Here is a 27,980-nt window from a genome sequence, read left to right as displayed (position 1 = left end):
TTAACCACTTACTCGTATAGGTGTTATATATGTTCGTACATAATTCATAATTTGCCCTACAGTTCAATAAAACAGTGTTTTCGTACGGACGTGTTGTGTTTGTGCATACAAGATTTTTTAACGGTGAGTGCAATATCAAATTTATTATTTAATAAATTACTAACCTCTTTGGGAGCGAAAAATATTATGACAGCTGGTTTTCCCGCGCAAATAGTAAACGGCAATCAATACATGCTATAAAATAGGGCTAGCTCAATCTGTGTGATTTGTCTATTTCTTGATGTACAGGTATACACACAAAACACTGTATGAATGAGTTTCTTTTATATTTCTTCTCAGCAATGTTTGTTCTTAAATACCAATACTTTATAGCAATTTTAGAAATATCCTTATCCTTACATTATTATAAAAAAGTCCTGTACCGCGTCTGCGTGTCTGTCTGTTCGCGATAAACTCAAAAGCTACCTGCTGCACGTATTTTCATGAGGTTTTCACTAATAGATAATGTGATTCCTGAGGAAGATTTAGGCGTAGCCGGGACAATCCACTAGATCCGCCATAGAATAAAACAAGAATAACTAGTTATAGGTACACATTTATCGACCATTTCGTATCCTCCTGTGGATGTCGTACATGGCGACTAAGGGACACATAGCCTTGACATCTGATAGACAATTGCATTCCTAAGGAAACTTTCAAAATCATAGCCGAAATTGTAAAATTTTAAGGTTATATTTTGTACCTTGAACTTTGTCCTACAAAAATTATTTGTGAATTCGTACGCCTTTAGGTATAAATACAGGAAAGGAGCACGGAATTGGGTTGTAAGTCCATCCATTGTACCAATACCTATACGATGCAAGAATATACTTACTATAATGCAGTTCAACAATTACTCTAATTAAAATATTGAGTCCGGCTTACACTATTCACATACGGCTTATGCCGGCCGTACACAATCGGCAAACAGTCCTCGAATGGCGGCTTCGACGTACCTACATTGCTGGTTTTTAGAATCCTTGATATAACGCATCTCATACAAACTAAGCAACGTAGTTCATTGTTTATTCGCGTCGGTATCTGAGTTCGCCGTCAGTATACCGGCATTACGGTGTAATAAACTACATAAATTTATTAAAACTCGTCTCATATACAAATGCTACTTAAATTGAGAAACGTCCAATTTACTTAATTTCGTGTCTCTTTAACACGAAAACTACTTTATGGATTCCAAAGAAAATTGTATACGTATAGAACATACCCTGGATTAAGACCTATGGCACTTTTTATCCCAAAAATCTAAATTCACATTCAAATCATTCAGAAATTAGACCTTCACAGGCACTTTTTCTCGTCAATTTTTATATTTATAGTTATTTCTCACAAGCTAGAAACTACTGGCATTTCGGAACGACCACTGCTGAGAAGAAATGCCGAAAGAAACTCATTTGAACAGTGTTGGCCCCTATCATGCCAGATCGGCTTACCATTATTGTTTCTTACAATGTTTTTTTTTCTAATAATATATAAAAGTACACAATGTACATAGTCAAAAGGTATATCAAAACAGTTTATGATTGTGATCCGAGTGCTGATTATAATATATATAACATAATAAATTAAGTACCTAAAATTACCCGTGTACGAAAATTCGTACAGTAGTTTTTGAATTTAACACGAACAGACGAACAGACAGACGCGACAGAGGGCTTGTGTTATAATAATATGTAATGATTCATTAATGACCTGTGATTCCACTATCTTGAATCATCGTCGAAAGTGCTTGATACGAGTACCGTTTGCAGTCAGCGACATTTTGTTGTGATTCAAAGTTCAATTGTCAATGACAAGGCTGAAAAATAATTGTTTTAAAAAAGGAAATTGACCTATCACATATATTGTGTTTTACCTCCATCATTATTTACAAGTGTTTTCCTCAAGGCAGTAACGCAGTAGCAATAAGGCCGCGTTGTACATCTTTTTTGGTCTTTTGTTCAAAATTGTATCTTGATTTTAGTGCGACAGTGATTATAAAGTGTTACTTAAATTTAATTATCGTTAAGTTAATGTCTAACTTCCTTACTATGTATAATAATATTACAAAAATAAGGAAGTCTGTTTAAATATTTACAATTTTATCACTCGTCACTAGAATAGTGCAAAACAAAGTCACTTTCCTCACTGTCTGTCTGTCTCTATGTATGCTTCGATCTTTAAAACAACGCAACGGATTTTGATGCGGATTTTGTAAGAGATAGTGTGATTCCTGGGGAAAGTTACGGTAGATAGTATTGTAATGTATTGTTGTTTTATCCAAGCGAAGCTGCCGGGACTTATCGATAGTATCTAATGAATATGGAAGGCGTTTGATTCTGTTACTTTATATCTAAAACGAAACGTTTTGGGTAGGTATATATTAAAAAAAAACAATAGAAAAACATTTCCTAACCTTAAAATAATTAGAATACGTACGTGTACGCGTCTTTATTTACCGCAATGAAAATCCAGCAAACGTTATGACGAATCCGCCAAGTTCTGATCCGCGATGGCGTGAAGCTGACATATGACGTGTTATTTTAAAAATTCTCATAGGTATCCTTGACCTTGACTTTTAAAGGGTCAGCCTGTGGTCCAGTCTTCATGGTAGACCTTCATTTAAAGGTCAATATTTCAAACATCGATTTCTCTATTCGTAAAAGAAAACATCTCAATTTTAAATGCGAAAGTAAGTTTGTTTGTTTGTTACCTACCTCACGCTCTGTGGGCTACTACTACACATACCAACAAATACGTAGCACGTTACAACGTCCACATACTGTCTCTATTGCCCATATCGGGTACGCATCGTGTAAAAAAGAGAGTGTGGACGCAACGACGGGCTACGTGTTTTATGTTTAATGGTAGTCCACCTGTCTATTCAACCAGTCTTCGTAAAACTTGTCACACATTTAGCTCAGAGTACAGAGAAGGACATAGGGTTACAATTGATCCTGGGAAAAACAACTGTTTCCGTGAGAACGCACACAGACGGAACAACGGTTAAAAGCTAGTTATCATACAATTTCCTATTCAAAACTATGCAATTTGATAGCAAATGCCTTCCTCCTTACCAAATAGTGCGTTGAGCCAACATCCTCTGTGCAAGTGGTAAAAAAATACAAAAACCTATATTTTTTCGTCGGAATATCAGACAGGTTTCTATCAAGGAGATTGTTACAGACTTCCTGACACGGTGTAATTATCTAAACGCACGACCCTGGGCTCCACAGCCAGGGTTTTCACCCCTGCTATATAGTATACATTATTTGTAATATATATATATATATATATATATATATATATATATATATATATATATATATATATATATATATATATATATATATATATATATATATATATATATATGATAGTAGAAAGTACATACTAATAAGGGAAAGTACTTACTATACTTTAATAGTATAGACTGTAAGCGTTCTTAAAAATAATTATATCTCAACACAAAAAAAAAATTACATATCGAATGATGTACGTACCATTTTAGTCTATACTATATTTTCTTTAAATTCCCTATAAATTATATATCTGAATGGTCACTGAATCCAAAAATACTAATTTGGTCTAAAAAAAAAGTTGACATCGTTGTCCACTTTCTCCGCATATCTGCGGAAGGACAAGACATCGCTCAAATGAGAAAAGAAAATTTGAAATATATAAATAAATTTGTATTAAATATTGCACTTCAAATGCTATATAACTATCATATTGTTTTATATATAACTAATGGAAGGAACTCAACTGAAAAAAGTCTTTGAGATGATCATGAATAATCCTAATATATAATACTTAAATGCGAAAGTAAGTTTGTATGTTGCCTCTTCACGTTCTCACTCTCTTCCTATTCAACCGTTTGAAGTATAGAGAAGGACATAGAGTACCTTTCATGCCGAAAAAATAAATAAATAACTGTCCCTGTGGGAAATCGGCGGATAAAAGCTTGTACCTGGCAGCATTCCCAAAAAGATTTAATATCAGACAAAGCAGGTCATAAAATCACAGCAGAATCTTCAAAATTTCGAGACAAAGAATTGATAAATCAAAAAGAAAATGGACAGATTTATCCACGGTTAAAAGTACCTAATGAAAATAATTTTCATGTCAACCATTTTGATGTGAGTATGACCGGCCGATGTGCCTATAGTAGTGTTAATTTAATTAGAGATTTATTTATGGCCGAATGTTCATAAAAAAACAATGCCTTTTAATTCAAATTTCAAGGTTTAAGAGCAATGAATAATTGGCATTTTTTCGACCCCAAAACCTCAGAACAAGGAAAGTATACACCTCATTATTTATTCAATAGGTAAAGCAATAAATATATATAAATATACAATGACAAATCACACAGATTGATTTAGCCCTAAAGAAAGTTCGAGACTTGTGTTAAGGGTACTCAACGATACTATATTCTATAACATATACATATTAGATAAACATCCAAGACCCGGGCCAATCTGATAAAGACCTTACTGACCTGATTGACCTGACCGGGGATCGAACCCGGGGCCTCCATTGTAGCAGTCCGGCGTGGTGACCATTAGGGCACTGACTTAAGATCGTCAAATGACTAGCGTCCCGTCTCGGCTTTGCTCGGGTAAAACCATAATAAATTATATACTTACCTTTCATTATAAACCTTCCTCAGGAATCACACTATCTATTGATGAAAACCGTAAAAAAATAAGTCTGGTAGTTTTTGAGTTGAACGCGTTCATACAGGCATGTGCCTCAATTGCCTTTAAACGACTTAAAATCGGACACTAGTGTTAATTAAAACACACTCGATATGAATGAATACAGACAGACAGACGTCTTCTTTTTATAATGTGTAAGGATGTCTACAACATATGGCGAAAAAACCTTTACCAGATTTTAAGTTAGACCATCCGCCATATAACGGTACACTGAAACACGCATCAAATTCCATCCAGTAATTTTTGCATGAATAAACAGATTTTTGTTGTATTGCTCCCATAAATAATGATTTTTCTATCTATATCTCCTGTGTAAGACATAGCACACTTACAGATATATGAAATGTATATAAATTTCCTTCCAGAATGCGATGGCTCCGTCAGTGCGAGAGTTTTACAAAGGGAAGAACATCTTCATTACGGGAGGGACTGGCTTCCTTGGGAAGGTAATGTTTTACCAGTCCTACTGCTCCGTCCAACTAATTGGACCATAGCTAGGGGACACTATCGATCGTCTAATATAAGTGCTATTTATTTTTTCTTTTGTCGAAGCCATAACGCACATTTGGATAAAGCTTTTACATTTTTATCTATTCTATAAGATCTTTGACTTTTATGAAGATTTGACTAAGTTTTTGTTACTTGTTACAGAATACATTCCGATTATTCTATCACATTTAATGCTGTAATGGTATCCTACTAATATTACAATTAATTGCGAATGTTTGTGAGGATGTATGTGTGAATGTATGTTTGTTACTCTTTCACGCGAAATTTACTGGACGGATTTTTGTAAAATTTACTACACGGGTCGAATATAACCTGCAATAACACATAATTACCACGGGATACTTATCCCGTAATTACCACGGGAGCGAAGCCCCGAGGCGCAACAGCGCGACCACTTAAAGTGCCTTGCGAAGCACGTCGGAGCTCAATATAATTTTTGGTAACCCATCCAATGACCACCATTGTGAGAGTGACTTAACACCACTATCTGAAGCCGAGCGCGCTAACCACTGCGCCATTGATCTGCTCAGTTTTTATTGATTAGTATTTTGTCCTGGACAGGCGCTGATTGAGAAGCTGCTAAGAAGCTGCCCTGACGTGTCCACCATATACCTGCTGCTGCGACAGAAGAAGGGGCTCAGTAGCGACGAGCGACTCAGGGAGCTGTGTAACAATAAGGTCTGATTCAAATTCTACTTCAAAATTCTTTGTCCAACATTCGGTCCTCATGTTCCTGGTTCCGTTCGGGGTTATGGCGCCGCGAAGCCTTTAAAAAAAGCGTAAAAAAAATAACCTTAAGATTTTGAACATCGGTGACGTCAACCTTCCTTAGGCACGCTATCCTTGCCTCATCTGATAGGCATACTTACTAGGCATACGTACTAAACATCGTAGTTCTCAAGCCACATGACAACCACGAGAGAGTACATGGAGTGGTCCTATTCTACTACGTAAAAACACACGCTCCAAAACTATCCCATGAGGACTAGATGTTGCCCGGGGCTTCGCTCCCGTGGGAATTTTGACATAAAATATAGCCTATAGCAATCTTGGACAATGTACCTTTCTAATAGTGAAAGAATTTTTGAAATCGGTTCAGTAGTTTCGGAGATTACCACCTCAAACATACAAACTCACAAACGCTTACCTCTTTATAATAATAGTATAGATTAATTATCATAAAATGAACATAGATATATTGATCCATAAAGATCATTACGCTTATTCATCAGGTGTTCGACGTGGTTCGAGAACAGAATCCCGAAGTCTTCAAGAAGCTTCGGCTGATCTCCGGAGACATCCTGGAGGACCGGCTCGGACTGTCGGCTGAAGACGAGAGGGAGCTGAGAGAGAGATGCAACATCGTCTTCCACAGCGCCGCTTGCGTCAGGTAGAACCAGCTATTCTTATTCCAACTTCTTACGAATTATAATGTCTTTTCATTTGACAACTCGGTGGCGCAGTGGTAAAGTGCTTGCCTCTGAACCGACAGGTCCTGACCGGGGATCGATCCCCGGTCGAGTCATGATGGAAAATGATCTTTTTCTGATTTGCCCGGGTTTTGGGTGTTTATCTATATGTGTATATATAAAATATAGTATCGTTGATTTAGTAAAGTCTCGATACAGTTAGACTTGTGTATTTCAGCTACTTTCATAGCATTATGTCCTACGGACTATTAGTTTGGGGTAATGCAGCTGAGATAGGAAAAAAAATTGTATTACAGAAAAGAGCTATCCGTTTTATTTATGAGTTAAAACCTCGAGATTCTCTTCAAGAACTCTTCAAATCAATTAACCTCCTCACTGTTATATGTCAGTATCTCTTTGATGTGCTTATTTTTGTCAAATCAAATTTATATTTATATGAAAAATTAAATGAAGTAAATAGTGTAACACTAGAAATAAACACGAACTTTGTATGAACAGATTCAGGCTTAAAAATGTTCGGCGGTCTTTCGTGGTCAAAGTATTCAATAAACTCCCTGCAGAGGCTATTAATCTGCCAATGAAAAATTTTAAAACTTATGTTAAGAAAAATTAAATGGATAAAGCGTATTACACAATTAACGCCTATTTGACTGATAAAAATGCATGGATTCTCTCGCACGGATTTCTCTAAATATAAAAACAGAAATAACTATAAATATAAAAATTGACGAGAAAAAGTGCCTGAGAAGGTCTAAATTCTGAATAAATGATTTGAATTTGAATTTTTCGAACTTACTTTGGGGCTAGCTCAATCTTGGTGAGTTGTTTATTATTTACTAGCTCTTGCCCGCGGCTTCGACCGCGTGAATTTCATAGAAAAATCTCAGTATTTTTTTTATCGCGTACTCTATAAGACTATATTATATGATTCAAATTCGCATTTTTTCTCATCTTTAGTTCAATTTCCTGTTTCCCGCTGCGTGTCTCGTCCCGCAAACTTGTCCAATCCCGCTTCCTGCTATGTAATGTAAAGTAGATATCCCGTACCGTTTCCTACATATTGTGCCATCATGTTTTTTGCAATGTGTCCCGTCCAGTTTCCCACTCTGACTCCCACTCCCGCTTTCTGCAACGCGTGCAGTCCCATTTATTATTTATTTAACTGACTTCCTGTCACACCTTCACTCACTTTATTTTTCTTCGGTCTTCCTCTCCATTCATTTAAAACTCTACCCTTCTTAACCTCCTTAAGTTGCAATGGTACAACCAGATAATATTAATGAAAATACGGGGCGCTCACGTGTGATTATCGACGGAAAGGTGGGTTATAGTTATTTGGCTGAGATCCTGTTATTTGACTGCACGTGTTCTATTGTGCCAAAGTCTTCTCTGTATATCTCTCGGTTTCTTCTTCAGCCATAGGGTGTCGGAACAGTAGCGTAGATCTGTGGGCCTATTCGTCTGTCTCTCTGTCTTGACCTCTTACTCAGAAACGCTTAGAGGTATCAAGTTGATATAAAAAAATGCCAGTCGCTTGTAGATGCGCGAGGCCGACTCCCGGTTGGCCGGTTTTTCTGGTGTAGACAGTTGAAGAGCGTGTTTAGATCACTTTTTGCTATATTATATATTATGGCTATATTGGAAGATCATTTTGCTGAGCGTATTACAGCTACATTGTAAGATCAATTAATTACATCTAATTCATTTTGTACAGATTTGACCAAAAATTGAAAGACGCAGTACACATGAACACCACTGGAACGCTGAGGGTGCTGGAGCTCGCGGAAACCATGGAGCACCTGGAGGTGACGCTGTCTCTCTCATTAGTCTCATTCGAGGCTGTCAAAGTCCGTGGTCAGAGTAAAAACTCACAAAGTCACAAACTCACACACGCTTACCTCTTTATAATCATATTGTATAGATTAGGATAATAATATGTATGGAGGATGGAATATTTTGAGCCTGTAACGACTTCTACCACGCCACATGCTCAAGGCCGCAGATGTAAAAAGCGGACCAAACGCAACGAATAACAAGCCACACAAGTGATCCACGACTCTACGGACAGATGGCACTACGGTCGACTCACTACCAGAAGCTAACAAGCTTAGACCGCGCAGACAGTGCGTTTTCAATTGGAAGTATATATACGAGTATACAACCTACGACACGACACCGTCTGTCGCGTGCGGTTCCCGGCGCTGCGCCTGGCGGCGGGGAGATCTTCCCTGCGGTGGCGGTCGAGCATGATCACCTGGCTCCCGCTACAGTGGTGACCCCGACGTAATTGAAAGCAGCCTTGTTCAATAGACATTACGGCAATCGTTCCAGGTGTTCCTGCACCTGTCGACGGCGTACTGCCGCTGTCACCTGGACGTGCTCGAGGAAAAGTCGTACCCGGCCGTGCACGACCCGCGCCGCGTCATGGAGCTCGTGGAGTGGATGGACGACGACACCCAGAACTATCTGGAGCCCAAGTGAGTTCCACTCAGAAATAATTAGATTCATGTACTCTCCACTGCACCATTTACAAAAGATCCTAACTAAAATGATAAATCGAAACCCTTTTTGTTTGTTTCATCTTCACACTCTATCTACTCAACCGAACATCTTAAAATGTTGTTTAAATTGTAGTTTGAAGCACGGAGAAGGACATAGGGTACCTTTCTTCCCGGAAATGCAACTACTCCGTGGGAAATCACGCGGATGACGCCGCGAGCAAAAGCTAGTCATGTTATAATTATTCAAACAAAAATGAGCGCAAAAAAACGCTTATAGACTCCTCGCACACCAGCGCCACCAAGCATTGTTATTAATTTCTTTTATTTCATAGAGAAAAATTTAAAAACCTTACAGAGACCACAAAGTAAATAAAGAATTTTAATAGAAAGTATTATAGTTTTCTATAATACAATATGGTCACAGTAAAATGGTGACTAAAAGGAATTTAGTGGCCACCGTTTTAGATTTAGCCAACTGTGAGGACATTACGCAATGTAAAACTCAGGGTCTACATCCTGTGCCTGTGCACCGTTCTTCTTCACAGTCGTATTCCTCATAGCTGAGGGTCGTGGTCATTACGTGGAATTAAATACACACAACAACTTTCTTGGTATTAGTAATGGAGTAATTTACCATTGCCTTCTCCATTTCACACGCAAGTTAATAATCAACCAGTGTGCAGGTTTCCTCGCGATGTTTTCCTTCACCGGAAGCAAGTGGTGGTCGATGAAAACTACTATACATGAGTCAGATTGGTATACAAACTCATGTGGCACGAGTAGGATTCGAACCTGGGATCTTTCGATCTACAGGCGGGCGTCTTAACCATTCACCACCACCGCTTCTTGCACCGCTGGCACACACTTATTTACGACACAGCTCCTAGGATCTTTTGTCATAGTGCCCTACAGGGCACTGTGTTACAATACTGCCTCACTCACCCTTCAAACCACACAACAATGCAATGAGTGTTTGTTTGTTTGAATCTGTTTGTTTCAGGCTGATATCATCAGAGCCGAACACGTACTCGTACACGAAAGCGATCACAGAGCAGCTGGTGGAGGAGTACCAGGAAAAGTTCCCTATCGCTATAGCAAGACCATCGATTGGTAAGAACCGTTGATACGAGTATTTGTCATAACCCAATGAATTAAGTCACATACATGGACATGGACGCATCTAGTCTCCTACAATGTCTAATGCGTTAAAAAGTCCAGTGTCCTATAACATCCAGTTTCACAATATCGAATGGCTCAGAATGACTAATATTCTAAACAGTCTACTGTTCTATAACGTCCAGTATGACAATATCGAGTGGCTCAGAATGACTAATATTCTGAACAGTCCAGTGTCCTATAACGTCCAGTTTCACAATGTCTTGTGTCTCAGAATGACTAATATTCTAAACAGTCCAGTGTCCTATAACGTCCAGTTTCATAATGTCTTGTGTCTCAGAATGACTAATATTCTAAACAGTCTACTGTCCTTTAACGTCCAGTATCACAATATCGAGTGGTTCAGAATAACTAATATTCTAAACAATCCAGTGTCCTATAACGTCCAGTTTCACAATGTCTTGTGTCTCAGAATGACTAATATTCTAAACAGTCTACTGTCCTATAACGTCCAGTATCACAATATCGATTGGCTCAGAATAACTAATATTCTAAACAATCCAGTGTCCTATAACGTCCAGTATCGCAATATCGAGTGGCTCAGAATGACTAATATTCTAAACAGTCCAGTGTCCTATAACGTCCAGTTTCACAATGTCTTGTGTCTCAGAATGACTAATATTCTAAACAGTCTACTGTCCAATAACGTACATCATAATATTCTAAACAGTCTACTGTCCTATAATATCACATTATCGAGTGTAGTCTCACCCTTACCCTATTTGTTGCCTATGGTTCGATCGCCGAGTTCTACTGGTCGATCCAAAGGCAAATTTTGAATATCAATTTAAATGTTTATTTTTTACTCTAAACTCTGACTTCGCGGTGTCAAAACCCGAATTTAACCAGGAACACACATCATTACATCCACGCGTTACACGACATAGGAAAACGAGACAGGATGTGGACCATAAATAAAAGAATATGTCGACGTTATAGTAACGTTCTACGTGTTTCATGTTTCGTGGTAGGCCTTCTTTTTAGGTTTGCCAACCAAAACTAGGCGGCAACCAGACCGAGTATTTGTTCCAAATTTTAGGATATCGTCATTAGTAGGCATTGGATCCAAAAGGATACCTTTCGAATTTATAGATAGACTAGAGGTTGCGTGGGGGCGCGAGGTGCGCGCTCCTCGCGAGGTAGTCGTGCTGTAGTTTTAGTCACAATGTTTGTTGTCGAGTTGGGATTTTCTGGTGAGAAAGGGGTTACCGAAAAGTAGGATGTCATCCATGTATAAAGTGCGCAGCTCGGCCTGCGACTGGTCGGATTTTTCCGGGACAATGGGGTTACCTAAAGTTTGCATGTCATCCATGTATAAAAGTGCGCAGCTATCGGCTTGTGACTGGTTCGTTTGTCGAGTAAGTTTATTTGCATCAACTGAGACACGTACCAATAACTAAAAGTTGGAACATGCTAGATAGAGAGATTATACACATGTATAAACAACAATAATATTTCAGTGATAGCCGCGTGGAAGGAGCCGATCCCAGGTTGGGTGGACAACATGAACGGACCGACCGGTTTGCTTATCGGCAGTGGAAAAGGTAACATTTTGTTTTCAATTCCATGCTAAAAGACACGAACAAGTAACGTCACAATTTGCTATATTGTTCCCAAAGAAAGCTGTATTTGTTCGACAGCTACATAAAATATTACGTTTGTGGTGATGACTCCATAATAAAAGTTTTTACAAAAGTTTAGTTTTTTTACGATGGTCGAGATTGTTTTTACAAATTCATGATTTTTTAAAAAAGACTTTGCAACCAACTTTAAATCGTCGTAATGATCCAGCTGCATAGTTACAACCAATGAATTATCATAATTATTCTTAATACCTACCTATATATCTTATTTACTTAAACAAATAAATAATAATAAATAAATATATTAGGACAAAATCATAAATATCGAGCTAGCCCCAAAATAGATATATAGATAAACATCCAAGAGAATATACATATATTGTACAAGACGCCTCGGCGCGCAGGCGCGGTGCGCAGTATGCACTGCGAGCCCGCGTTCGCGGCGGACGTGCTGCCGGTGGACGTCACCGTCAACACGTGTCTGCTCGCCGCCTGCGCCACCGCCACCGACAGGTGCGGACATATATACTCACTTCACTGATCCTGACTATCCTAATCCAAAAACTAACTATCCTATCATAAATAATTGACTGAGCAAAAGAATCGAGCGAGGTCTACCATTCTACTTGGGGCAAAAATACATTTGTATGTATGTGTGTTTGTAAGGCGATAACTTTCGAACCGTTGGTCTGAGTTGAATTAAGTTCCTTAGTAAGTTGAATTAAGTTCCTTAAGTAATTGGCTGCCGCGCGAGGGGTCGCGCGGCAGCCAATGGCTATCGAACACGACAATTTAAATTTTATTCCTGCGCGCGCACTACAAATCTAGTTTATTTCTATTGTTTTTTTTTTCCTGTCATTCGATTCGACTTCCGTTTTTCATTATACCAATTTGTAAGAACAAAGAAAAATATAATTATCTAATTCTTAGCTCCAAGTATTTTATTTTAACGACCTATTAGTTCCGTAACGAACAGTAGGTATGTAATGATTTATGTGTCGACGAACTATTACGAATTATCAAGTGTAGCGATTTGGTATCGCTTACGAAATCTATTTGATAACATCGCAACGTTAGCTCGCTGCAATCGCACGAAAAAAACCTATGTTATGAAATCAATTTAACTTTGTAATACAGCCGTCTTATTCATAGGAGATTACCTTTTTGCCAGTGCAAAAAGGTAATCTCCTATGAATAAGACGGTCCCTATCCCTAGTTGGTCCCTATCTCTAGTTGGTCCCTATCCCTAGTTGGTCCCTATCCCTAGTTGGTCCCTATCCCTAGTTGGTCCCTATCCCTAGTTGGTCCCTATCCCTAGTTGGTCCCTATCCCTAGTTGGTCCCTATCCCTAGTTGGTCCCTATCCCTAGTTGGTCCCTATCCCTAGTTGGTCCCTATCCCTATTTGGTCCCTGGGATTTATCAGTATCGGATTGGGATTGGTATATGTTTAGGTTCCTAACTCCCTAAACATATACCAATCCCAATCCCCAAGGATTTACAGCAATGAGAAAACTGTAATGTATGCCGAATCCGTTAAAAGTTTGGCGTACTGTTTGCCGATTGTCTATAGACGGCAATCACGCAACGGATTTCGTGAACAATACGGTGATCGTCCGAAGATAGTGCTACCTATTTGTACCATATTTTCGTACTAAGTGCATGCATCTGTCTCATAATTTAATCGGGTTTGATTTCTTACCTTTTCTTATTATTATATAATCAATAAGTGATATATATCATCATATATTGAGATAATACAATTTATCTTGTTTTCAAGGCCGAAAGAAGTCGTTTTCTACAACGTGACCCTGTCCGAAGTCATCAAAATCACATGGGGAGAAATCATCGAGTTAGGTAAGTGTATGACATTAACGCGAAAAACATTTATATTTATTGATTTTTTTTTTCATAGTAGGTACCTACTTAGCTACTTACTATCAAACCAAATCATCATAATTGTATGTCTTTGTCACTGGCAAAATCATCGTTTGGCTAAACGGTGGAGTCATAAAATTAAAAAGTGAAGTGAATGGACTTTGTTTTATAATATGTAGTGATAACCTAGTGTCCTGATACGAATGTGCCCTGTTCCATATATTCGTATCAGGACACTTGCGCTTAAAAAAATGCGCGAAAGACACATGCGCCAAAGACATTTGCGCGCAAAGACACTTGCGCGCAAGACCCATGCGCGCAACGCAACGCAACACAATGCCTTAATTCCTTAACCTTTTAGTCTTTCGCGCAAGTTGTTTACGCACAAGTTTCTTGCACGCAAGTTCTTGCGCGCAAGTTTCTAGCGCGCAAGTGCTTTCGCGCACCTTTCTGCCGCGGAAGTTTCTTTGTGCGCAAGTTTCTTTTCGCGCAAGTGTCTTTTGCGCATATGTCTTGCGCGCAAAAGTACCAAACTCGGGCATATTACGCAAAGCTCAGCGCAGATGGCGCTACTGGTACAACTAAGGTACACAAACATTGCCAATGGAGGCAAAAAGCGCCAATTTTCAATATTGTTGCAGATTTACGACCAAAAATACCTTCTACGCAATCGTGGTGCGAGTTTAAAGGAAAAAGGAAGGATTTAGTGGATTATCCTGAACACTATTTTAGGTTATGTTCTGCATTATTTGGTCAACCGTGGTCATAAACTGATATAAACTTGATTTTGACTGAAGATCGTACCTGTATGAAGTCCATATTTTAATAAATCTTCACGTGTGAAGTGTCCCGAGCTTTTTGCGACCGTTTACTGGCTCGAAAATTTTAGAGCGTGAGGCGTATCCCATAGTTTTCAAAGCATTTTTATCTTATGGAAAACGATGTTTCCCAATATATCGGCACCCGAATATACTACATTGTTGTATATTTTCACAAACGAATGCTTACACAATGAAAGGATTAATAAAGTACTGTAAAATAAACGTTTTAATCGACATAGCAAAAAGCGACAAAGCTTTTGTGTACCTAACATACAGTGCTGTACTCTGGCGGGATAAATGTGCAGTAATACACCCTCCCTACAAAGTACTTACTTATTAAATCCATGGTGATAACATTCTGAGGATAACCACTATTCTTGATTCTCCCCCTATCAGGGCATCTCTAGCTGAACTATACAATTCGTAACAAGTTTTTTTTTTAGTTAATTTTTAAGTTTTTAGTATTGAAAATATGCACAATAAAAAGATTATATTTTCCGATCCTAATTATTTAAACACGCAGGTAAGAAATGGCTGGCAATCTACCCGCACACGCTGGCGTTGTGGCACCCCGGGGGCACCATCAAGTCTTACTACTTCCAACACCAACTGTGTGTGTTGTTCTACCACCTCATACCGGCGTACCTCGTCGATGGACTCCTGTTTCTACTCGGAAAGAAGACTTTGTGAGTATCATGCCGGCTCCACGCGTCGAACAGTTTGCCAGACTTTGGCGGATTCGGCATACATTGCTGGTTTTTCATTGCGGTAAATAAAAGCGGCGACAGTGTGGAGCTGGCATTAAAATTTGTTGTGTTATTTTTACAAGCTTTTATTTAACTTGCCGTGTATGTATGTCCGGTGAAGGAAAAACATCGTGAGGAAACCTACACACTGGTTGATTATTAACTTGCGTGTGAAATGGTGAAGGCAATGGCGAACCACTCCATTACTTAATGCCAAGAAAGATGTTGTGTATGTTTAATTCCACGTAATGACCACGACCCTCAGCCATGAGGAATACGACTGTGAAGGAAAATATGTATGTATGTTCGGGTGGAATCTTGCAGCTCAATATGAAGCATATATCTTCAACCGATTGAGTTGAGATTTTGTGCACACGTTTAATTTGGATGACAATGCATTGTTTGCATTATTACTATATGAATAACCTGATTGTGCACCCAGGAACGGTGCCAGACGTGGGATCTCCTCATCGGTTTACCGCACGTACATGATTTTTTTTTTGTGACGTACCTATCGAATAAAATACGATATCTCCTACAATGAAAGCTTGTTTCAAACAAAAATGTAATGTTAAAAAACTTATTTCTATTAGCTGTCGAATTTCAAAATACTGCCAAAATACTTTTTTGTCGAATATAAAAAAGAAGAAAACACGTCTGTTTTTCCATTTTGGCTGGTTATTTGCATAATACTAGCTTTACAAAATACTACTAACGCCATCCATTGTCAAAACTAAGAACTAACTATGACACCGCCATCTATTGTTTAAATTGTGAGCTAATAATTACCCCAAATAGTTTAGCTACTACTAGTTAGATGGCGCTACCTATGTGGCAGCCATATGATAAAGCAGTCAAAAATTAAAACGTCCTTAGTTTAGTTCAGCTTCTATATAACAGATGGCGTACTGGGGCAGGCGTAGTGTGCGTAATTTGAACTTTCAATAAGTTGTGCATATAAGATTATTTATTTGTTCTCCAATAAAAATAAATCCATTACCCATTTAAGTACAACGTCGTGCAAATATTCACTTTATATTTCAGTTTTGTAATGTAGAAACTACATTTAAATAGTAAACCTATATTTCAGCTTAGTGAACGCGCAGAAACGAATCAGTCACGGCCTGAGCGTGCTCCAGTACTACACCACCAAGCAGTGGCACTTCGTCAACACTAACTTCAGATCTCTAAGAAATCGTATATCCAAGGTACGCATATAAAGAACACTTAATATCTCATAAAGAGGTAGACAGAGCAAAAAGTTACGAAACTTGCATAATGCATTATCTTGTTAGAGATTTCATAACAGACTTTATCAACTCAATAATGAGGGGTTGCTAGCCTATCACCAATGAGAAGACGCAGCAGAGGACTGTTTTATGATACCTATAGATAATAAAAATTATAAGACACATAAAACTAAAGACAATAAGCTGACGTAGCAAAATTGATGAGGTAGAATATTTCCATACAATTTCCCGGCCTGTCTCATACTGTCTCATGCGCTCTGTCCTGTTTCTCTTTCCTGTATGTTTTTTGTTAAGTCTATAGTTTTCTTCGTTGTCAGATGTGAGCCACTGTTTCTCTATTTTCCAGGAAGACGACGAGATCTTCTTTACGGACGTGAGCCCGTTGGACTGTGAAGATTTTCTTAAAAATTACATCCTCGGCGCGAGGTACTATGTGTGTAAGGAAGACCCTTCCACTCTGCCACGGGCTAGGAAACTATATAGAATGTATGTATGATGTGCTAATATGTCATTTTTACAAGCTTTTATTTAGTTTTGCTTATAGATAATAAAATCTTGCAAGTTAAATTTCACTAAGTAAGGCTCAGCTCCCGATGACCTCCTCAATGTTTTATTGCACGCATATAATTTTTTTGTCACGTGTTGAATGAACAACAAATTTTATCGATTTTTAATTACAATATGACAAAAACTCAATCATAAACATTCTCTTTCCCAACAGCCGCTTCATAGTAGACCAGATCTTCCGCCTCCTCTTCTACTTCCTCATCTTTTGGCTTCTCTACTCCTACAAAGACTTCTTCGTGACCTCAGTCGAGAAACTCGACTCTGCATTGAAGAGCCTCACCCCGATAAACGTCAAAGCAGATGTGTGCGAATTGAACGAATTGAATGAAGTTTTATAATTTTTCCCCCCATTGGAAGAGAGAAGGGCATGCCTTCATAACAATATCGATTCAAGTTTCGAATATATTTTTTTACTTTGAGCAGAACATATCTAAATATTAACGTTTCGAAGATTTATAATAGAGTAAAAAATATTATGCCCATTGCCCATCTCTCCTTGGCTGCGCTGTGCAGTCGCATAATTAATTGATGAATTAGATACTCGCAAGCTACTATTTAAAATTAGTATTTATTTAGTTGTGTGTTTTAAACTTGAATAAAGTTTGCCACAAGTGAAAAACTGCCAGATTTTATAACAGTAAAATTTGTACGTTTTTAACAATAGATTTGTTAATGTGAATGTACTATTTGCCTTACTGGCTTCATTTACTTTCTTCATTATGTGTAACTTATTTTTGTCTTGTCAAATGTTGTCTCAATATAATTTTGTATTTAAGTGAAGTTCCTTTAAAATAAATAAGAACTTATTGTAAAGAATGTTAAGTAAATGTAGGTATATACATTATGCTTGGATGTTTAATAAAAGGATGTGGTTATTTTATACGGATGAGGTAATAAAAAGTGAGCACATTTTTTATATATTTTTTTTATTTTGCCCTATAAGTATAAACCTATTCTACTACAGAACCTTTATTTCATTTAGGTTTTAAAATTGATGAAGAAATGGATAAAAAACCCACGGTCAAAAACCAATCCGAATAAACATTAAAAAATTTGATTTATTCAGAAATTGGACCGTTAGTAGTACAGTGATTTTTTTACGTCAAATTTTGAATTAAATAGGTAGTAATTTCTGTGAGAAAATACTATACTAGCTACAAATTGACATTCATATTAGGTTTACAGACGTATATTTAGTTTTGAAATAAAGATTTATCTACGATTTGACGTTATAAGAGAAAAACAAATTTGTTTTCGAGGACCAAAGTTAGAATGAATTTTATTATAGGAAATAAGTAGGTATTTATATAGGTACTAATATTATTTTCCTTATTGAAGACCCAGGCCATGGTCAGTGACTAAACTTGACTTTATGAATAAATTCTTTTACTTTTGTTTTAAAAGTTACTTATGTCAAAAGTCAAGTCACATGTTAGTTCATTTCATTCATTCTATAAATACGAACTGTCAAAAAACGGGAGTCTGAAAAAAAAGATTTTATTGTGAATTTATTGAAATATTTTTGATTATTTCTACACATAAAAAATGTCGGATAACAAGGAAGTAGCGAATAAGGACGTGGATCCTGAATTGGATGATTTATTAGACAGTAAGTAGAATAAAGTTTTAGTAATATGATATGTTACACAATACTAACCTCGGATTTTCAATGAAATGCAGTTTCCCAAAGATAACGGAATATTAATTATTTTTTATTGTTATAGTCTAAAAATTATCTTCTATAAGTATTCGCTGTTAGGCTGATGCAATTTTGTTAATGATTCAATACTATATATTATATTAAAATTATATTGTATCTATTAGGAAAATGCTAATATTTTTCGGTACTTGGGATTTTCTGACTATATTATATTAGTCCATAATTTTTTCATTATTGCTGTAATTTTTTGGAATAAAATTTTGAAATAAAATAAATAGACAATTATTTATATTTATTTATGCGTGACGGTGACGAGCTCGATGGTCAACTTGAGGTCACCATTCACAGACAAATATGATCAATAAACATTGTCATCAAATATTTCATTAATAAAATTCAAATTGTTTGGTTTACTTGAAATTATTTGAGTTTCCTTCTTCTAAAGTTTAATATTAATGAAATTGGTAAACACCATTAATCTACTTGCCTCTCTTGTCGTCCATGTTCATTTTTTTATACAAGTCTTATTCTGAAAACAATATTACCATAACTTATCATTTTACAGCAATATAAAGTAAAAATAGGTGAATTTTTAGGAAATGCTATGTTATGTTTTTTCACTTCGCACTTTATAATATTTGACATTGACAAAGTGAGACATAACATACTTTAACTTGAGTTTTTTATGGAAAACAGGATGTACTGTTGATGTTAAAAAAAACAACATTCCAGGTGCACTCCAAGACATGACAAAGAAGGAGAGCGCAGAGGAGCAGAAGCCCGAGGGCTCTGGCGAGCTCGCACAGAACATGTGGAGCGAGGAGTTCATTAAGGAGGCGGCCGCTCAGTTCGAAAGCAACATGGCCGCCATTCTCGGCAGCTTTAACGGTGTCCCAGGTTAGGGCCGTGTCCCATTGCCCTGTTGCGACGACGCAGCACGTTGTGGCTCAACAGAGCCACAACATGCTGTTTTCCAGAGATTTTTGATACAGACTGATGTGATGACATACTAGAATCTTCGTAGAATTTCTGCATTGTCCTTCAACAGAAGTCAATATGGCGGAGGACGTTGGAGCGCATTGTTGCAAGGGGGCATTGCTTTTAGTTATTTGAGACATTCTCATTTTTTTACATTTTTGAAGGGGTTAGGAGCTTTATGACTACATCTCAATAAAACTAATTTGTCAGTAAGACTAAATTGTACATTAGTTAGTTTTTTGAAAGGAAATGGAATAAAACTGGGATATTTTGATCCTCCTGAGTAAAAATAACACTATCTGGTTAAGATAAACAATCTCTAACTAATGCACTGTTGTTGTTACAGAGGAACAAATCACACAAGAACAGATCGCTCAGACGTTTTCCAAAATGGCTGGTGAGTCGAACATTCTTTATTTTTCTATACATAAATTATTGCGTTTACTTCTAGCTTTTACCCGCGACACCGACCGCGTGAATTTCCCACGGGAACGGTACTTTTTCTTGGATTCATGGTGCTTTATTTCCGTATATCTAACTTCATAAATACTGGTATAAAAATCGTGCTGTGTTTTTTCCACAACCTCTGTGGCGCAGTGGTGAATTGCTTGCCTCCGAACCGAGATCGGGTCACGATGGAAAATGATCTTTTTCTGATTGGTCCCGGATCATTCAAAATCTTGGATGTTTATCTATATATGTATTTGTTATAGAATATAGTATCGTTGAGTTAGTATCCCATAACACAAGTCTAGAACTTACGTTGGAGCTAGCTCCATCTGTGTAATTTGTCCTGATATATTTATTTATTTACCTTAGCCTTATACCTTTACAAGCACTTTTACACGTCAAATGTATATACTACTATTCACCCGGGTCCTCTCGGTTCAGAGGCGAGCACTTTACCACTGCGCCACCGAGGTCGTCAAGGTATAATTAATAATAGGTATAAATTAATTAAGTAGGTATAATTTCAATCCAATCCAACCAACTAATATCATTTGCAAAAGTATGTTTATTTGTTACATTTTGAAGCTTTATCTACTCAACCAATCTTTTTGAAATTTTGCGTAGTCTAAATTTCATAGGGCAGGAAATAAATGCGAGAGGAATCGCGCGCGAAAGTTATTTTCTGAATAAATGCTTCGATTTTGAACGTAGTCCAGTTGTGCCTGGCTGTTTGTAGAGGCAGCCGCGCAGGTGCTGAAGCCCTCGGGCGCCGAGGGCCCGGCCGAGAGCCCCGCTGACCACGAAAAGATTGATGAGGTTAGTGATTACAACCACACACTTCGATAGATATAGTAGACATTAGACTTTCAGCACATAACAATCCTGTAATAATAAAGTAGGGAATGAGTTACTAACTGCTTGAATGGAAGTAACTGTACTAGTACATTATACACGAAAACCTTAGGAATCACACCATAAAACAAACCCTTATCAAAATCCGTTGCGTAATTTTAAATATCTAAGAATACACAGGGACAGTGGGAAGTGACTTTGTTTTATATTATGTGTGATAGTGATTTTCATTATATATATTGTTTAATATCATAAATTTTTAGGTGTCGGCAGCGATCTCCCAAACGCTACAGAATTTGAACAGCAACACAGAGAACCTTCAGACCCCGTTCTCCGACCAAGACTTGGCGAATATGTTCGGTAACTTCAACTTGGCTGATGGGGGACAGGTACGGACAGCAGCCACATCTAAATTCATTGCAAATTCACGCTTATTACCATGGTATAAAGACCAATGCAGAGTAACTTGATATGCAGTCGACTGTACATACGTACACTCACACTAATTTACGAAATGGCTAATTCTCATGCCGGTTCCACACGTTGACGGATTCGGTATACATTGCCGGTTTTTCAATGCCCCAAATACAAGCACTCATACTAACTACGCAATGTTCACGAATCGACGCGAATTCGTCGGCACCTGTCGGAGTTCGACGACAGTGTGGAGCTGGCATCAAGGCAAACTTTTATCAAACTCTAGTCTAAATATCGACTACACAGTACAGTCATCATCAATCTACCCATATTCATTGCAAACTCGCCGCTATTACCGCGCCATAGCGGTTCATGCAGGGTAACTTTATGTGCTGTTGACTGTACAAGTACAAGATGCACTTAATGCCAAAATCATTATCTAACAGTGACCATTAAATGAATAATGAATGAATATATTAGAACAAATCACACAGATTGAGCTAGCCCCGAAGTAAGTTCGAGACTTGTGTTACGGGATACTAACTCAACGATACTATATTTTATAACAAATACATATATAGATAAACATCCAAGACCCGGATCAATCAGAAAAAGATCATTTTCCATCATGACCCCGACCGGGGATCGAAACCGGGACCTCTCGGTTCAGTGGCAAGAACTTTACCACTGCGCCACCGAGGTCGTCTAAAGTTTGAGCATTGGGTCATACTTTTCTTTTAGGACGGCAACATGTTCGTTCCTTTCATGCAAGGCATGATGCAGTCTCTGCTCTCGAAGGAAGTACTGTATCCATCGTTGAAGGAGCTAGTGGATAAATACCCGGCGTGGTTACAAGAGAACAAGGGGAAGATTGAGCAGAGCGAATATGAGAGGTGAGATATATAGAAGCATTTATATATTTTCGTGTATGTTGATTGCTAACGCGTAGTGTCTGGTTTTATTCATGTCGCCTAAAGGAATCTGCAATGACTTTTACAGCTCGGTGAAAGTTTGAGCATTTTCATTTGAATAATAAACAGATATCTGTTTTTAACTTCAACGTTTTTAGTCACATTAATGGTTACATGCAATAAAGTCTAAATTCTAATAACTGTATATGTACTGTGCGTATGCGCACGTACAGATGCGTAGAGAAATGTTAAAAACAATAAAAAGTTTCAAACAAAAATGTAACTTTTACAGTTTTATCAGTATTAGACATAAAACAGGTTTAATACATTCAAATAAGTGTTATGTATTACAGAAATAATTCTGTAACGAACAGATTTGATGTGTGTGACACTTATAAATGTGACAGTGTTACGCTTAAGAACATTACACTTCTGAAAGTGTTACACTTACTGTGGTATTTTGGAGTCCCGGGTTACAAATGTCTGTCACTCGGCGAAGGTTCTCGAGCCAGCAGCAGCTGATGCGGGAGGTGTGCGCGGAGCTGGAGCCCGAGCTGGACTCTGACCCGGACGAGGTCAAGAGGAGGCGCTTCGAGAAAGTGCTCGACATGATGCAGAGGGTGAGGAACATTTTATAAAACCCCATTTTTTTATTTATAGGGTAGGCTAGCTTTTGTCCACGGCTTCGCCCGCGTGAAAATGCTCTGCGAAATCGTGATTTGCATCGTGTTTGATTGACGCGATTTCCATTATATTGTGCGGCGGTCTTTAACTATATGTATACCAAATTTCATCAAAATCGGTCCAGCTGATTTTGCAGTGTAAGCGAAACAGACAGACCAACTTCCGTAATACTAGCTGAGCCCCGGGGCTTCGCTCCCTTGGGAGTCTCCCCTATGTGTTATTCCAGGTTATTTTCTACCCGTGTATTAAATTTCATAACAATCCGTCCAGTAGATTTTGCATAAAGGAATAACAAACATACACACATACATCCTCACAAACTTTCACATTTATAAGTAGGATTAATTGGATCCTGCTTGTTCCTTACCAAATGCCATTTTATGCCGACTCCTCACTATCGCGGACCAGTTCGTCCTCACAACCTTATGTATGGATTAATAAGTTTAATATGTGGTATCCAGATGCAAGACCTGGGCCAGCCCCCCACGGAGCTGGTGGGCGACATGAGCTCAGCGCCGCACGGCTTCGCGTCCCCCGCGGGACGCGAGGCCGCGCAGTGCTGTCTCATGTAGCCGGCCGCCGCCACTCGCGACACTCTGCCCGGGCTAAATTGTAGAGCGTAGCCACGTGAGACGGAACTATTGCGAATAAGGGACAAAAGAGGGAATTAAAAAAAAGTAAAAATCGATAAAACGCTCAGATGAAATAGAAGCGACAGAATTAGCGCTCTGTCTCTTTCTACTTGTGTATTTATAGAAAGTCTCTTGTTAACTGAAATGTATTTGGCGATGTCTATAATTTTGTCTGTCTACGCTTTACAATATGGAGATGAGATGTGACTTTGACGGCTTATTCTGTCGTCGATTTTGACATGTATTGGAAACTGATATGGGTTAAGGAGCGCTTCGTAAAGTTTATTGACGCTTCGCAAGGCTTCGTGATACTTCGGACGGTGTATTAAAAATTTTCGGTGACAAAGTGATGCTTCGTTGTACTTCGCGTCACTTCCGAAGACTTCGTTACACTTGGAAAAGCTTTTGAAGTCATAGTAAAAGTATAAAAAATATTAGAAACATTAATTCCAATTGAATTTTCCATATATTTCTACTATTTCGGCTGTAAATTTATACACTTTTACACTGCCATCATTCTCTGTTGTTGTGTGTCTCGAAAATTTCGCGAAGCGCTTCGTAACACAACGGACGGAAAGAATGGAAATTTTGAAATTCGCGTCAAAAATATGGTGCTCTGAGGACTAATGCTCGTGATGTATTTTTTAAATCATTAACTCATGGACTACAGCGCGAGTGTCAAAATTGTGTATATATATTCGTTATTTGTTTTTTTTAATAGTTTTACATATATACATATAAATATGTATAAAATATGTGTTTTATTTTATTCACATTGGAGTGTAATTTTCCTTGTATAAAATTATACATTTTATACTACTGATTTGGTATACCTTTTCAGTAGTATGAAATAAAATAGGTTTTGTTATATTCCATTCCGTGTTTTTATGGAAATTCGTTGGAAAAATCTACATCTTAATTTCTCTAGAATCTATCGTAATAAAGGAATATTCTTTTAAATGTAATTGATGGTTTCAGAGATTACAGCGTTCTAACAAACAAACACTTTTATTTATTCGTGTATTAGATCTCGAAATAGTCACAAAACGAGAAATATATAATTTTAAATTATAACATTAGATTTATTACAAGACATAGCATTTATTTATTACACAAGACTTTTGAGGTTCGTTTCAGGGCTCTGTGCCAACCGTAAATTATTTAAGTCGTGACATGCAAAATTAGAAGCAGGACTTGAAGATACAAGCAACGTTGGGCTTTAATATTATGAGCCTTAAAACTCAATTTTGCTTGGCATCGTATTATGATACGTAAGCTCCGTATTTTTTTACAAGTCTTATGTAAACAATCCATGTCTTTTTATGATTTTACAGCACAATAAATTAAAACAGACTTCAGGAAATTACTTTGGTGGTTAATAAACGTTTTACTTTAGAATGTGTAGATTTGAGCTAATATTTGATTTATTTTCAACAAAATTCAAGTAGTGGGAACATTGTTTACTTGTTAGGACTTGTAAGAAAAAAATCGAGTGTAGTACAGTCAACAGCACATCAAGCTACCCTGCATGATCCTCTATGGTGCGGTAATAGCGACGAGTTTGCAATTAATTTGGGTAGGTTGATGTGCTGTTGACTGTACGTACGTACATTCAAGAACAGTTACAAACATGAATTTTGTTATGAAATATTTATAGAAATATATTGGTTTCTTGGTTATTGGTATTAGTTTTGGTAGAGGTGTGTTGTGCCAAAGATCGACAACACAACACTTTAGAAAAAATGTCAGAAACAGTTTCATTCGTAAAATTACGATTATAATTCGACCAATTTAAATGTGTCTTGCCCGATCGCGCTAATAATTTTCGCTGAATCATAATTCACATCATCTATTTAGAACGAACTCGGTGACGCAGTGGTAAAGTTCTTGCCACCGAACCGAGAGGTCCCGGGTTCGATCCCCGGTCATGATGGAAAATTATCTTTTTCTGATTGGCCCAGATCTTCGATGTTTATCTATATATGTATTTGTTATAAAATATAGTATCGTTGAGTTAGTATACCATAACACAAGTCTCGAACTTTGGTGCTAGCTCAATCTGTGTGATTTGTCCTAATATATTTATTTCTCTATTTAGAAGTTACACCTTCACAGACACTACATCACGTCAAATTTTATGTTATATAGTGATTTCTTAAGAAGCTACAAGGTACCGATATTTCGGAACGACCGTTGCCGAGAAGAAATGCCGATCGCAAGCTAACTTAAATCATATCGTTATTTTTTTACCTAAACTGAACCGTAAACCAACCAATGTCTATGTCGAATGAAAACCAAATCATTTATTCAGAAATTATACCTTCACAGGCACATTTCCACGTCATGTTCTAAATTAAATAATATTTAACAAAGCTACAAACTACTAGCATTTCGGAACGACTGAAACAGAAACAGAACGCTGAGAAGAAATAAATATATTAGGACAAATCACAAAAAAAAAGAAAATAAACTCATTCAAACAGCGTTGGTCCCTATCATGCCTTTGTATTGCGCAGTATGCCAGGCTTACCATTTTGTATGCTGTTGTCAAAATTGCAAGTTTCGAAGATGCAATTGTAACAGGAATGGTAAAAAAAATGCCAAAATGTAAAAGATTGAATTGCGATGCAGCGGAAATTATTAGCAAGACTGTGGAGCTGGGGGCTACCATGAAACATACAACACGCCATTGCGTCCATCCGTTCTCTCTTTCACACGATGCGTACACGGTATGCGAAAACGAGACAGCATGTTGCCGTTAGTAACGTGCGACGTGCTTGTATCCTTCGTGGTAGGCCTTCAGTTATATCTAAAAAGGAGTTGATATATTTTAACTAAATTAATTTGTTACTATTAAAATGTAAAATATTCTGAAATGTGATCCCATTATCAAAGCGGAGTGGAGTTGGTTTTAATTTGTTTGAGTGTTTGTACAATCAACAGAACATAAAGCTACCCAGCATCATTGCAAATTCGTCCCTATTACTGTCACATAGAGTACCATATAGTGTAGCTTGACATTCATTTTATTGTACATGTTTTAACTACAGTCTCAGAAAACTGATTTTTCGAAATAATTTTTTTTTCTGTTGCAATACCAAATTGGAATTAAAAGTCATGAAACTATTTAGGTACAGTCTGTCAAGAAAGTGATGAAAACTAAAACTATTTTTTTTTGCATTGCAACACCAAATAAAATTAACATGATTGGTTGATAAACCCAGTGTTGCCAGCCAACAGAACACAGCGCCCTTATTTATTTGCTACTTTTTATAAGCAGACTGTATATTTTATCATAGAAATATACACATTAATCCTATACTATTCATTAAAAAGATAAGCATACTTTTTACTTTACTAAGCTAAAGTATGTTTAGTCTTGTTCTGTTAATGCGAAATTTTGTAAAGTGCTATAGTGACACAACATACTTTAGCTTATAGTATGCTGTATATTTGTTATGAATAAAATGGTAAAAATATTAATATAAATAAAAAATAATCTGATTCTAATTAAATGTTATTAGTATTGATGGATTAATTTATGAAACACATGTGATTGTGACTGTACTTACGGTGGTTCTCGAACTTCTCGAGAATGCGCGGACACGGCGAGGAAATGTTCTCGGTAATTCTAGAAAAAAATATTCATAACGTTCCCTTTAAATTATCAATGAGAATTTTCTTGAAATTCTGCGGGAATTTTCATGGGAGGAAATTTTCGAGAACACAATTTCTCTGTGGCACTTCGCAAATTTTGTTCGCTCTGCTCCGTATAAAAAAAGTATTTATGACGGCACAAATTGACACAATATATTTGTATAATAATTTAATTGTATCGTGTTTAATTTATTAGTTGATTAGTTCAGTTGTTTAATAAAAAATATAAAAGTTGTATGTATTTTTTATTCATGCAATAAAACTCATTAATATCACATTGTTAAGAAATTGGCTTCTCTTTCCGCTGTGTTAATACTGCCCAATGAGAACCCTGACCCACTGCTGGGTATAGGCCTCCTTCCGTCTACGCCAACCATCTCTGTCCTGGGCAATCCTTATCCAGATATATCTATCTCTGGCAAATTAAGTAGGTTCCCGCCCTGGCAGAAGCCAATGCGTGACAATGGTCTGACAACTAGGGATGTCTACGACCGTGCGCATGGAGACGAAATTATAGGAAAGCTG

General features: G+C 37.4%; 2 protein-coding genes and 1 long non-coding RNA gene across 3 annotated transcripts; all 3 read left to right on the top strand.

Annotated features, from left to right (window-relative positions):
* The first annotated feature begins 50 nt into the window (after positions 1–50).
* LOC128681780 (fatty acyl-CoA reductase 1-like) lies at positions 51–18,118 on the top strand. The gene is made up of 14 exons (XM_053765950.2): positions 51–123; positions 5,120–5,200; positions 5,826–5,942; positions 6,497–6,654; positions 8,409–8,499; positions 9,026–9,171; positions 10,196–10,305; positions 11,832–11,915; positions 12,359–12,467; positions 13,733–13,809; positions 15,175–15,337; positions 16,488–16,605; positions 16,994–17,133; positions 17,369–18,118. Exons 2-14 carry the CDS (start codon positions 5,126–5,128, stop codon positions 17,550–17,552), a joined length of 1,572 nt encoding a protein of 523 aa, XP_053621925.1. The 5' UTR covers positions 51–123; positions 5,120–5,125; the 3' UTR covers positions 17,553–18,118.
* LOC135309994 (uncharacterized) lies at positions 1,398–27,690 on the top strand. The gene is made up of 2 exons (XR_010370270.1): positions 1,398–1,432; positions 26,226–27,690. It is a non-coding gene; the product is annotated as an uncharacterized LOC135309994 (long non-coding RNA).
* Pex19 (Peroxin 19) lies at positions 18,664–27,690 on the top strand. Its single transcript, XM_053765952.2, has 8 exons — positions 18,664–18,823; positions 19,607–19,771; positions 20,199–20,249; positions 21,039–21,118; positions 21,418–21,543; positions 22,313–22,464; positions 22,982–23,102; positions 23,628–27,690. Exons 1-8 carry the CDS (start codon positions 18,760–18,762, stop codon positions 23,736–23,738), a joined length of 870 nt encoding a protein of 289 aa, XP_053621927.1. The 5' UTR covers positions 18,664–18,759; the 3' UTR covers positions 23,739–27,690.
* Positions 27,691–27,980: the final 290 nt, after the last annotated feature.

Source organism: Plodia interpunctella, chromosome 28 (assembly GCF_027563975.2).
Source record: "Plodia interpunctella isolate USDA-ARS_2022_Savannah chromosome 28, ilPloInte3.2, whole genome shotgun sequence".
NCBI classification, from domain to species: Eukaryota; Metazoa; Arthropoda; class Insecta; order Lepidoptera; family Pyralidae; genus Plodia; species Plodia interpunctella.
The sequence above is the reverse complement of the archived record's forward strand: the minus strand, read 5'-3'. Positions and strand labels throughout refer to the sequence as shown.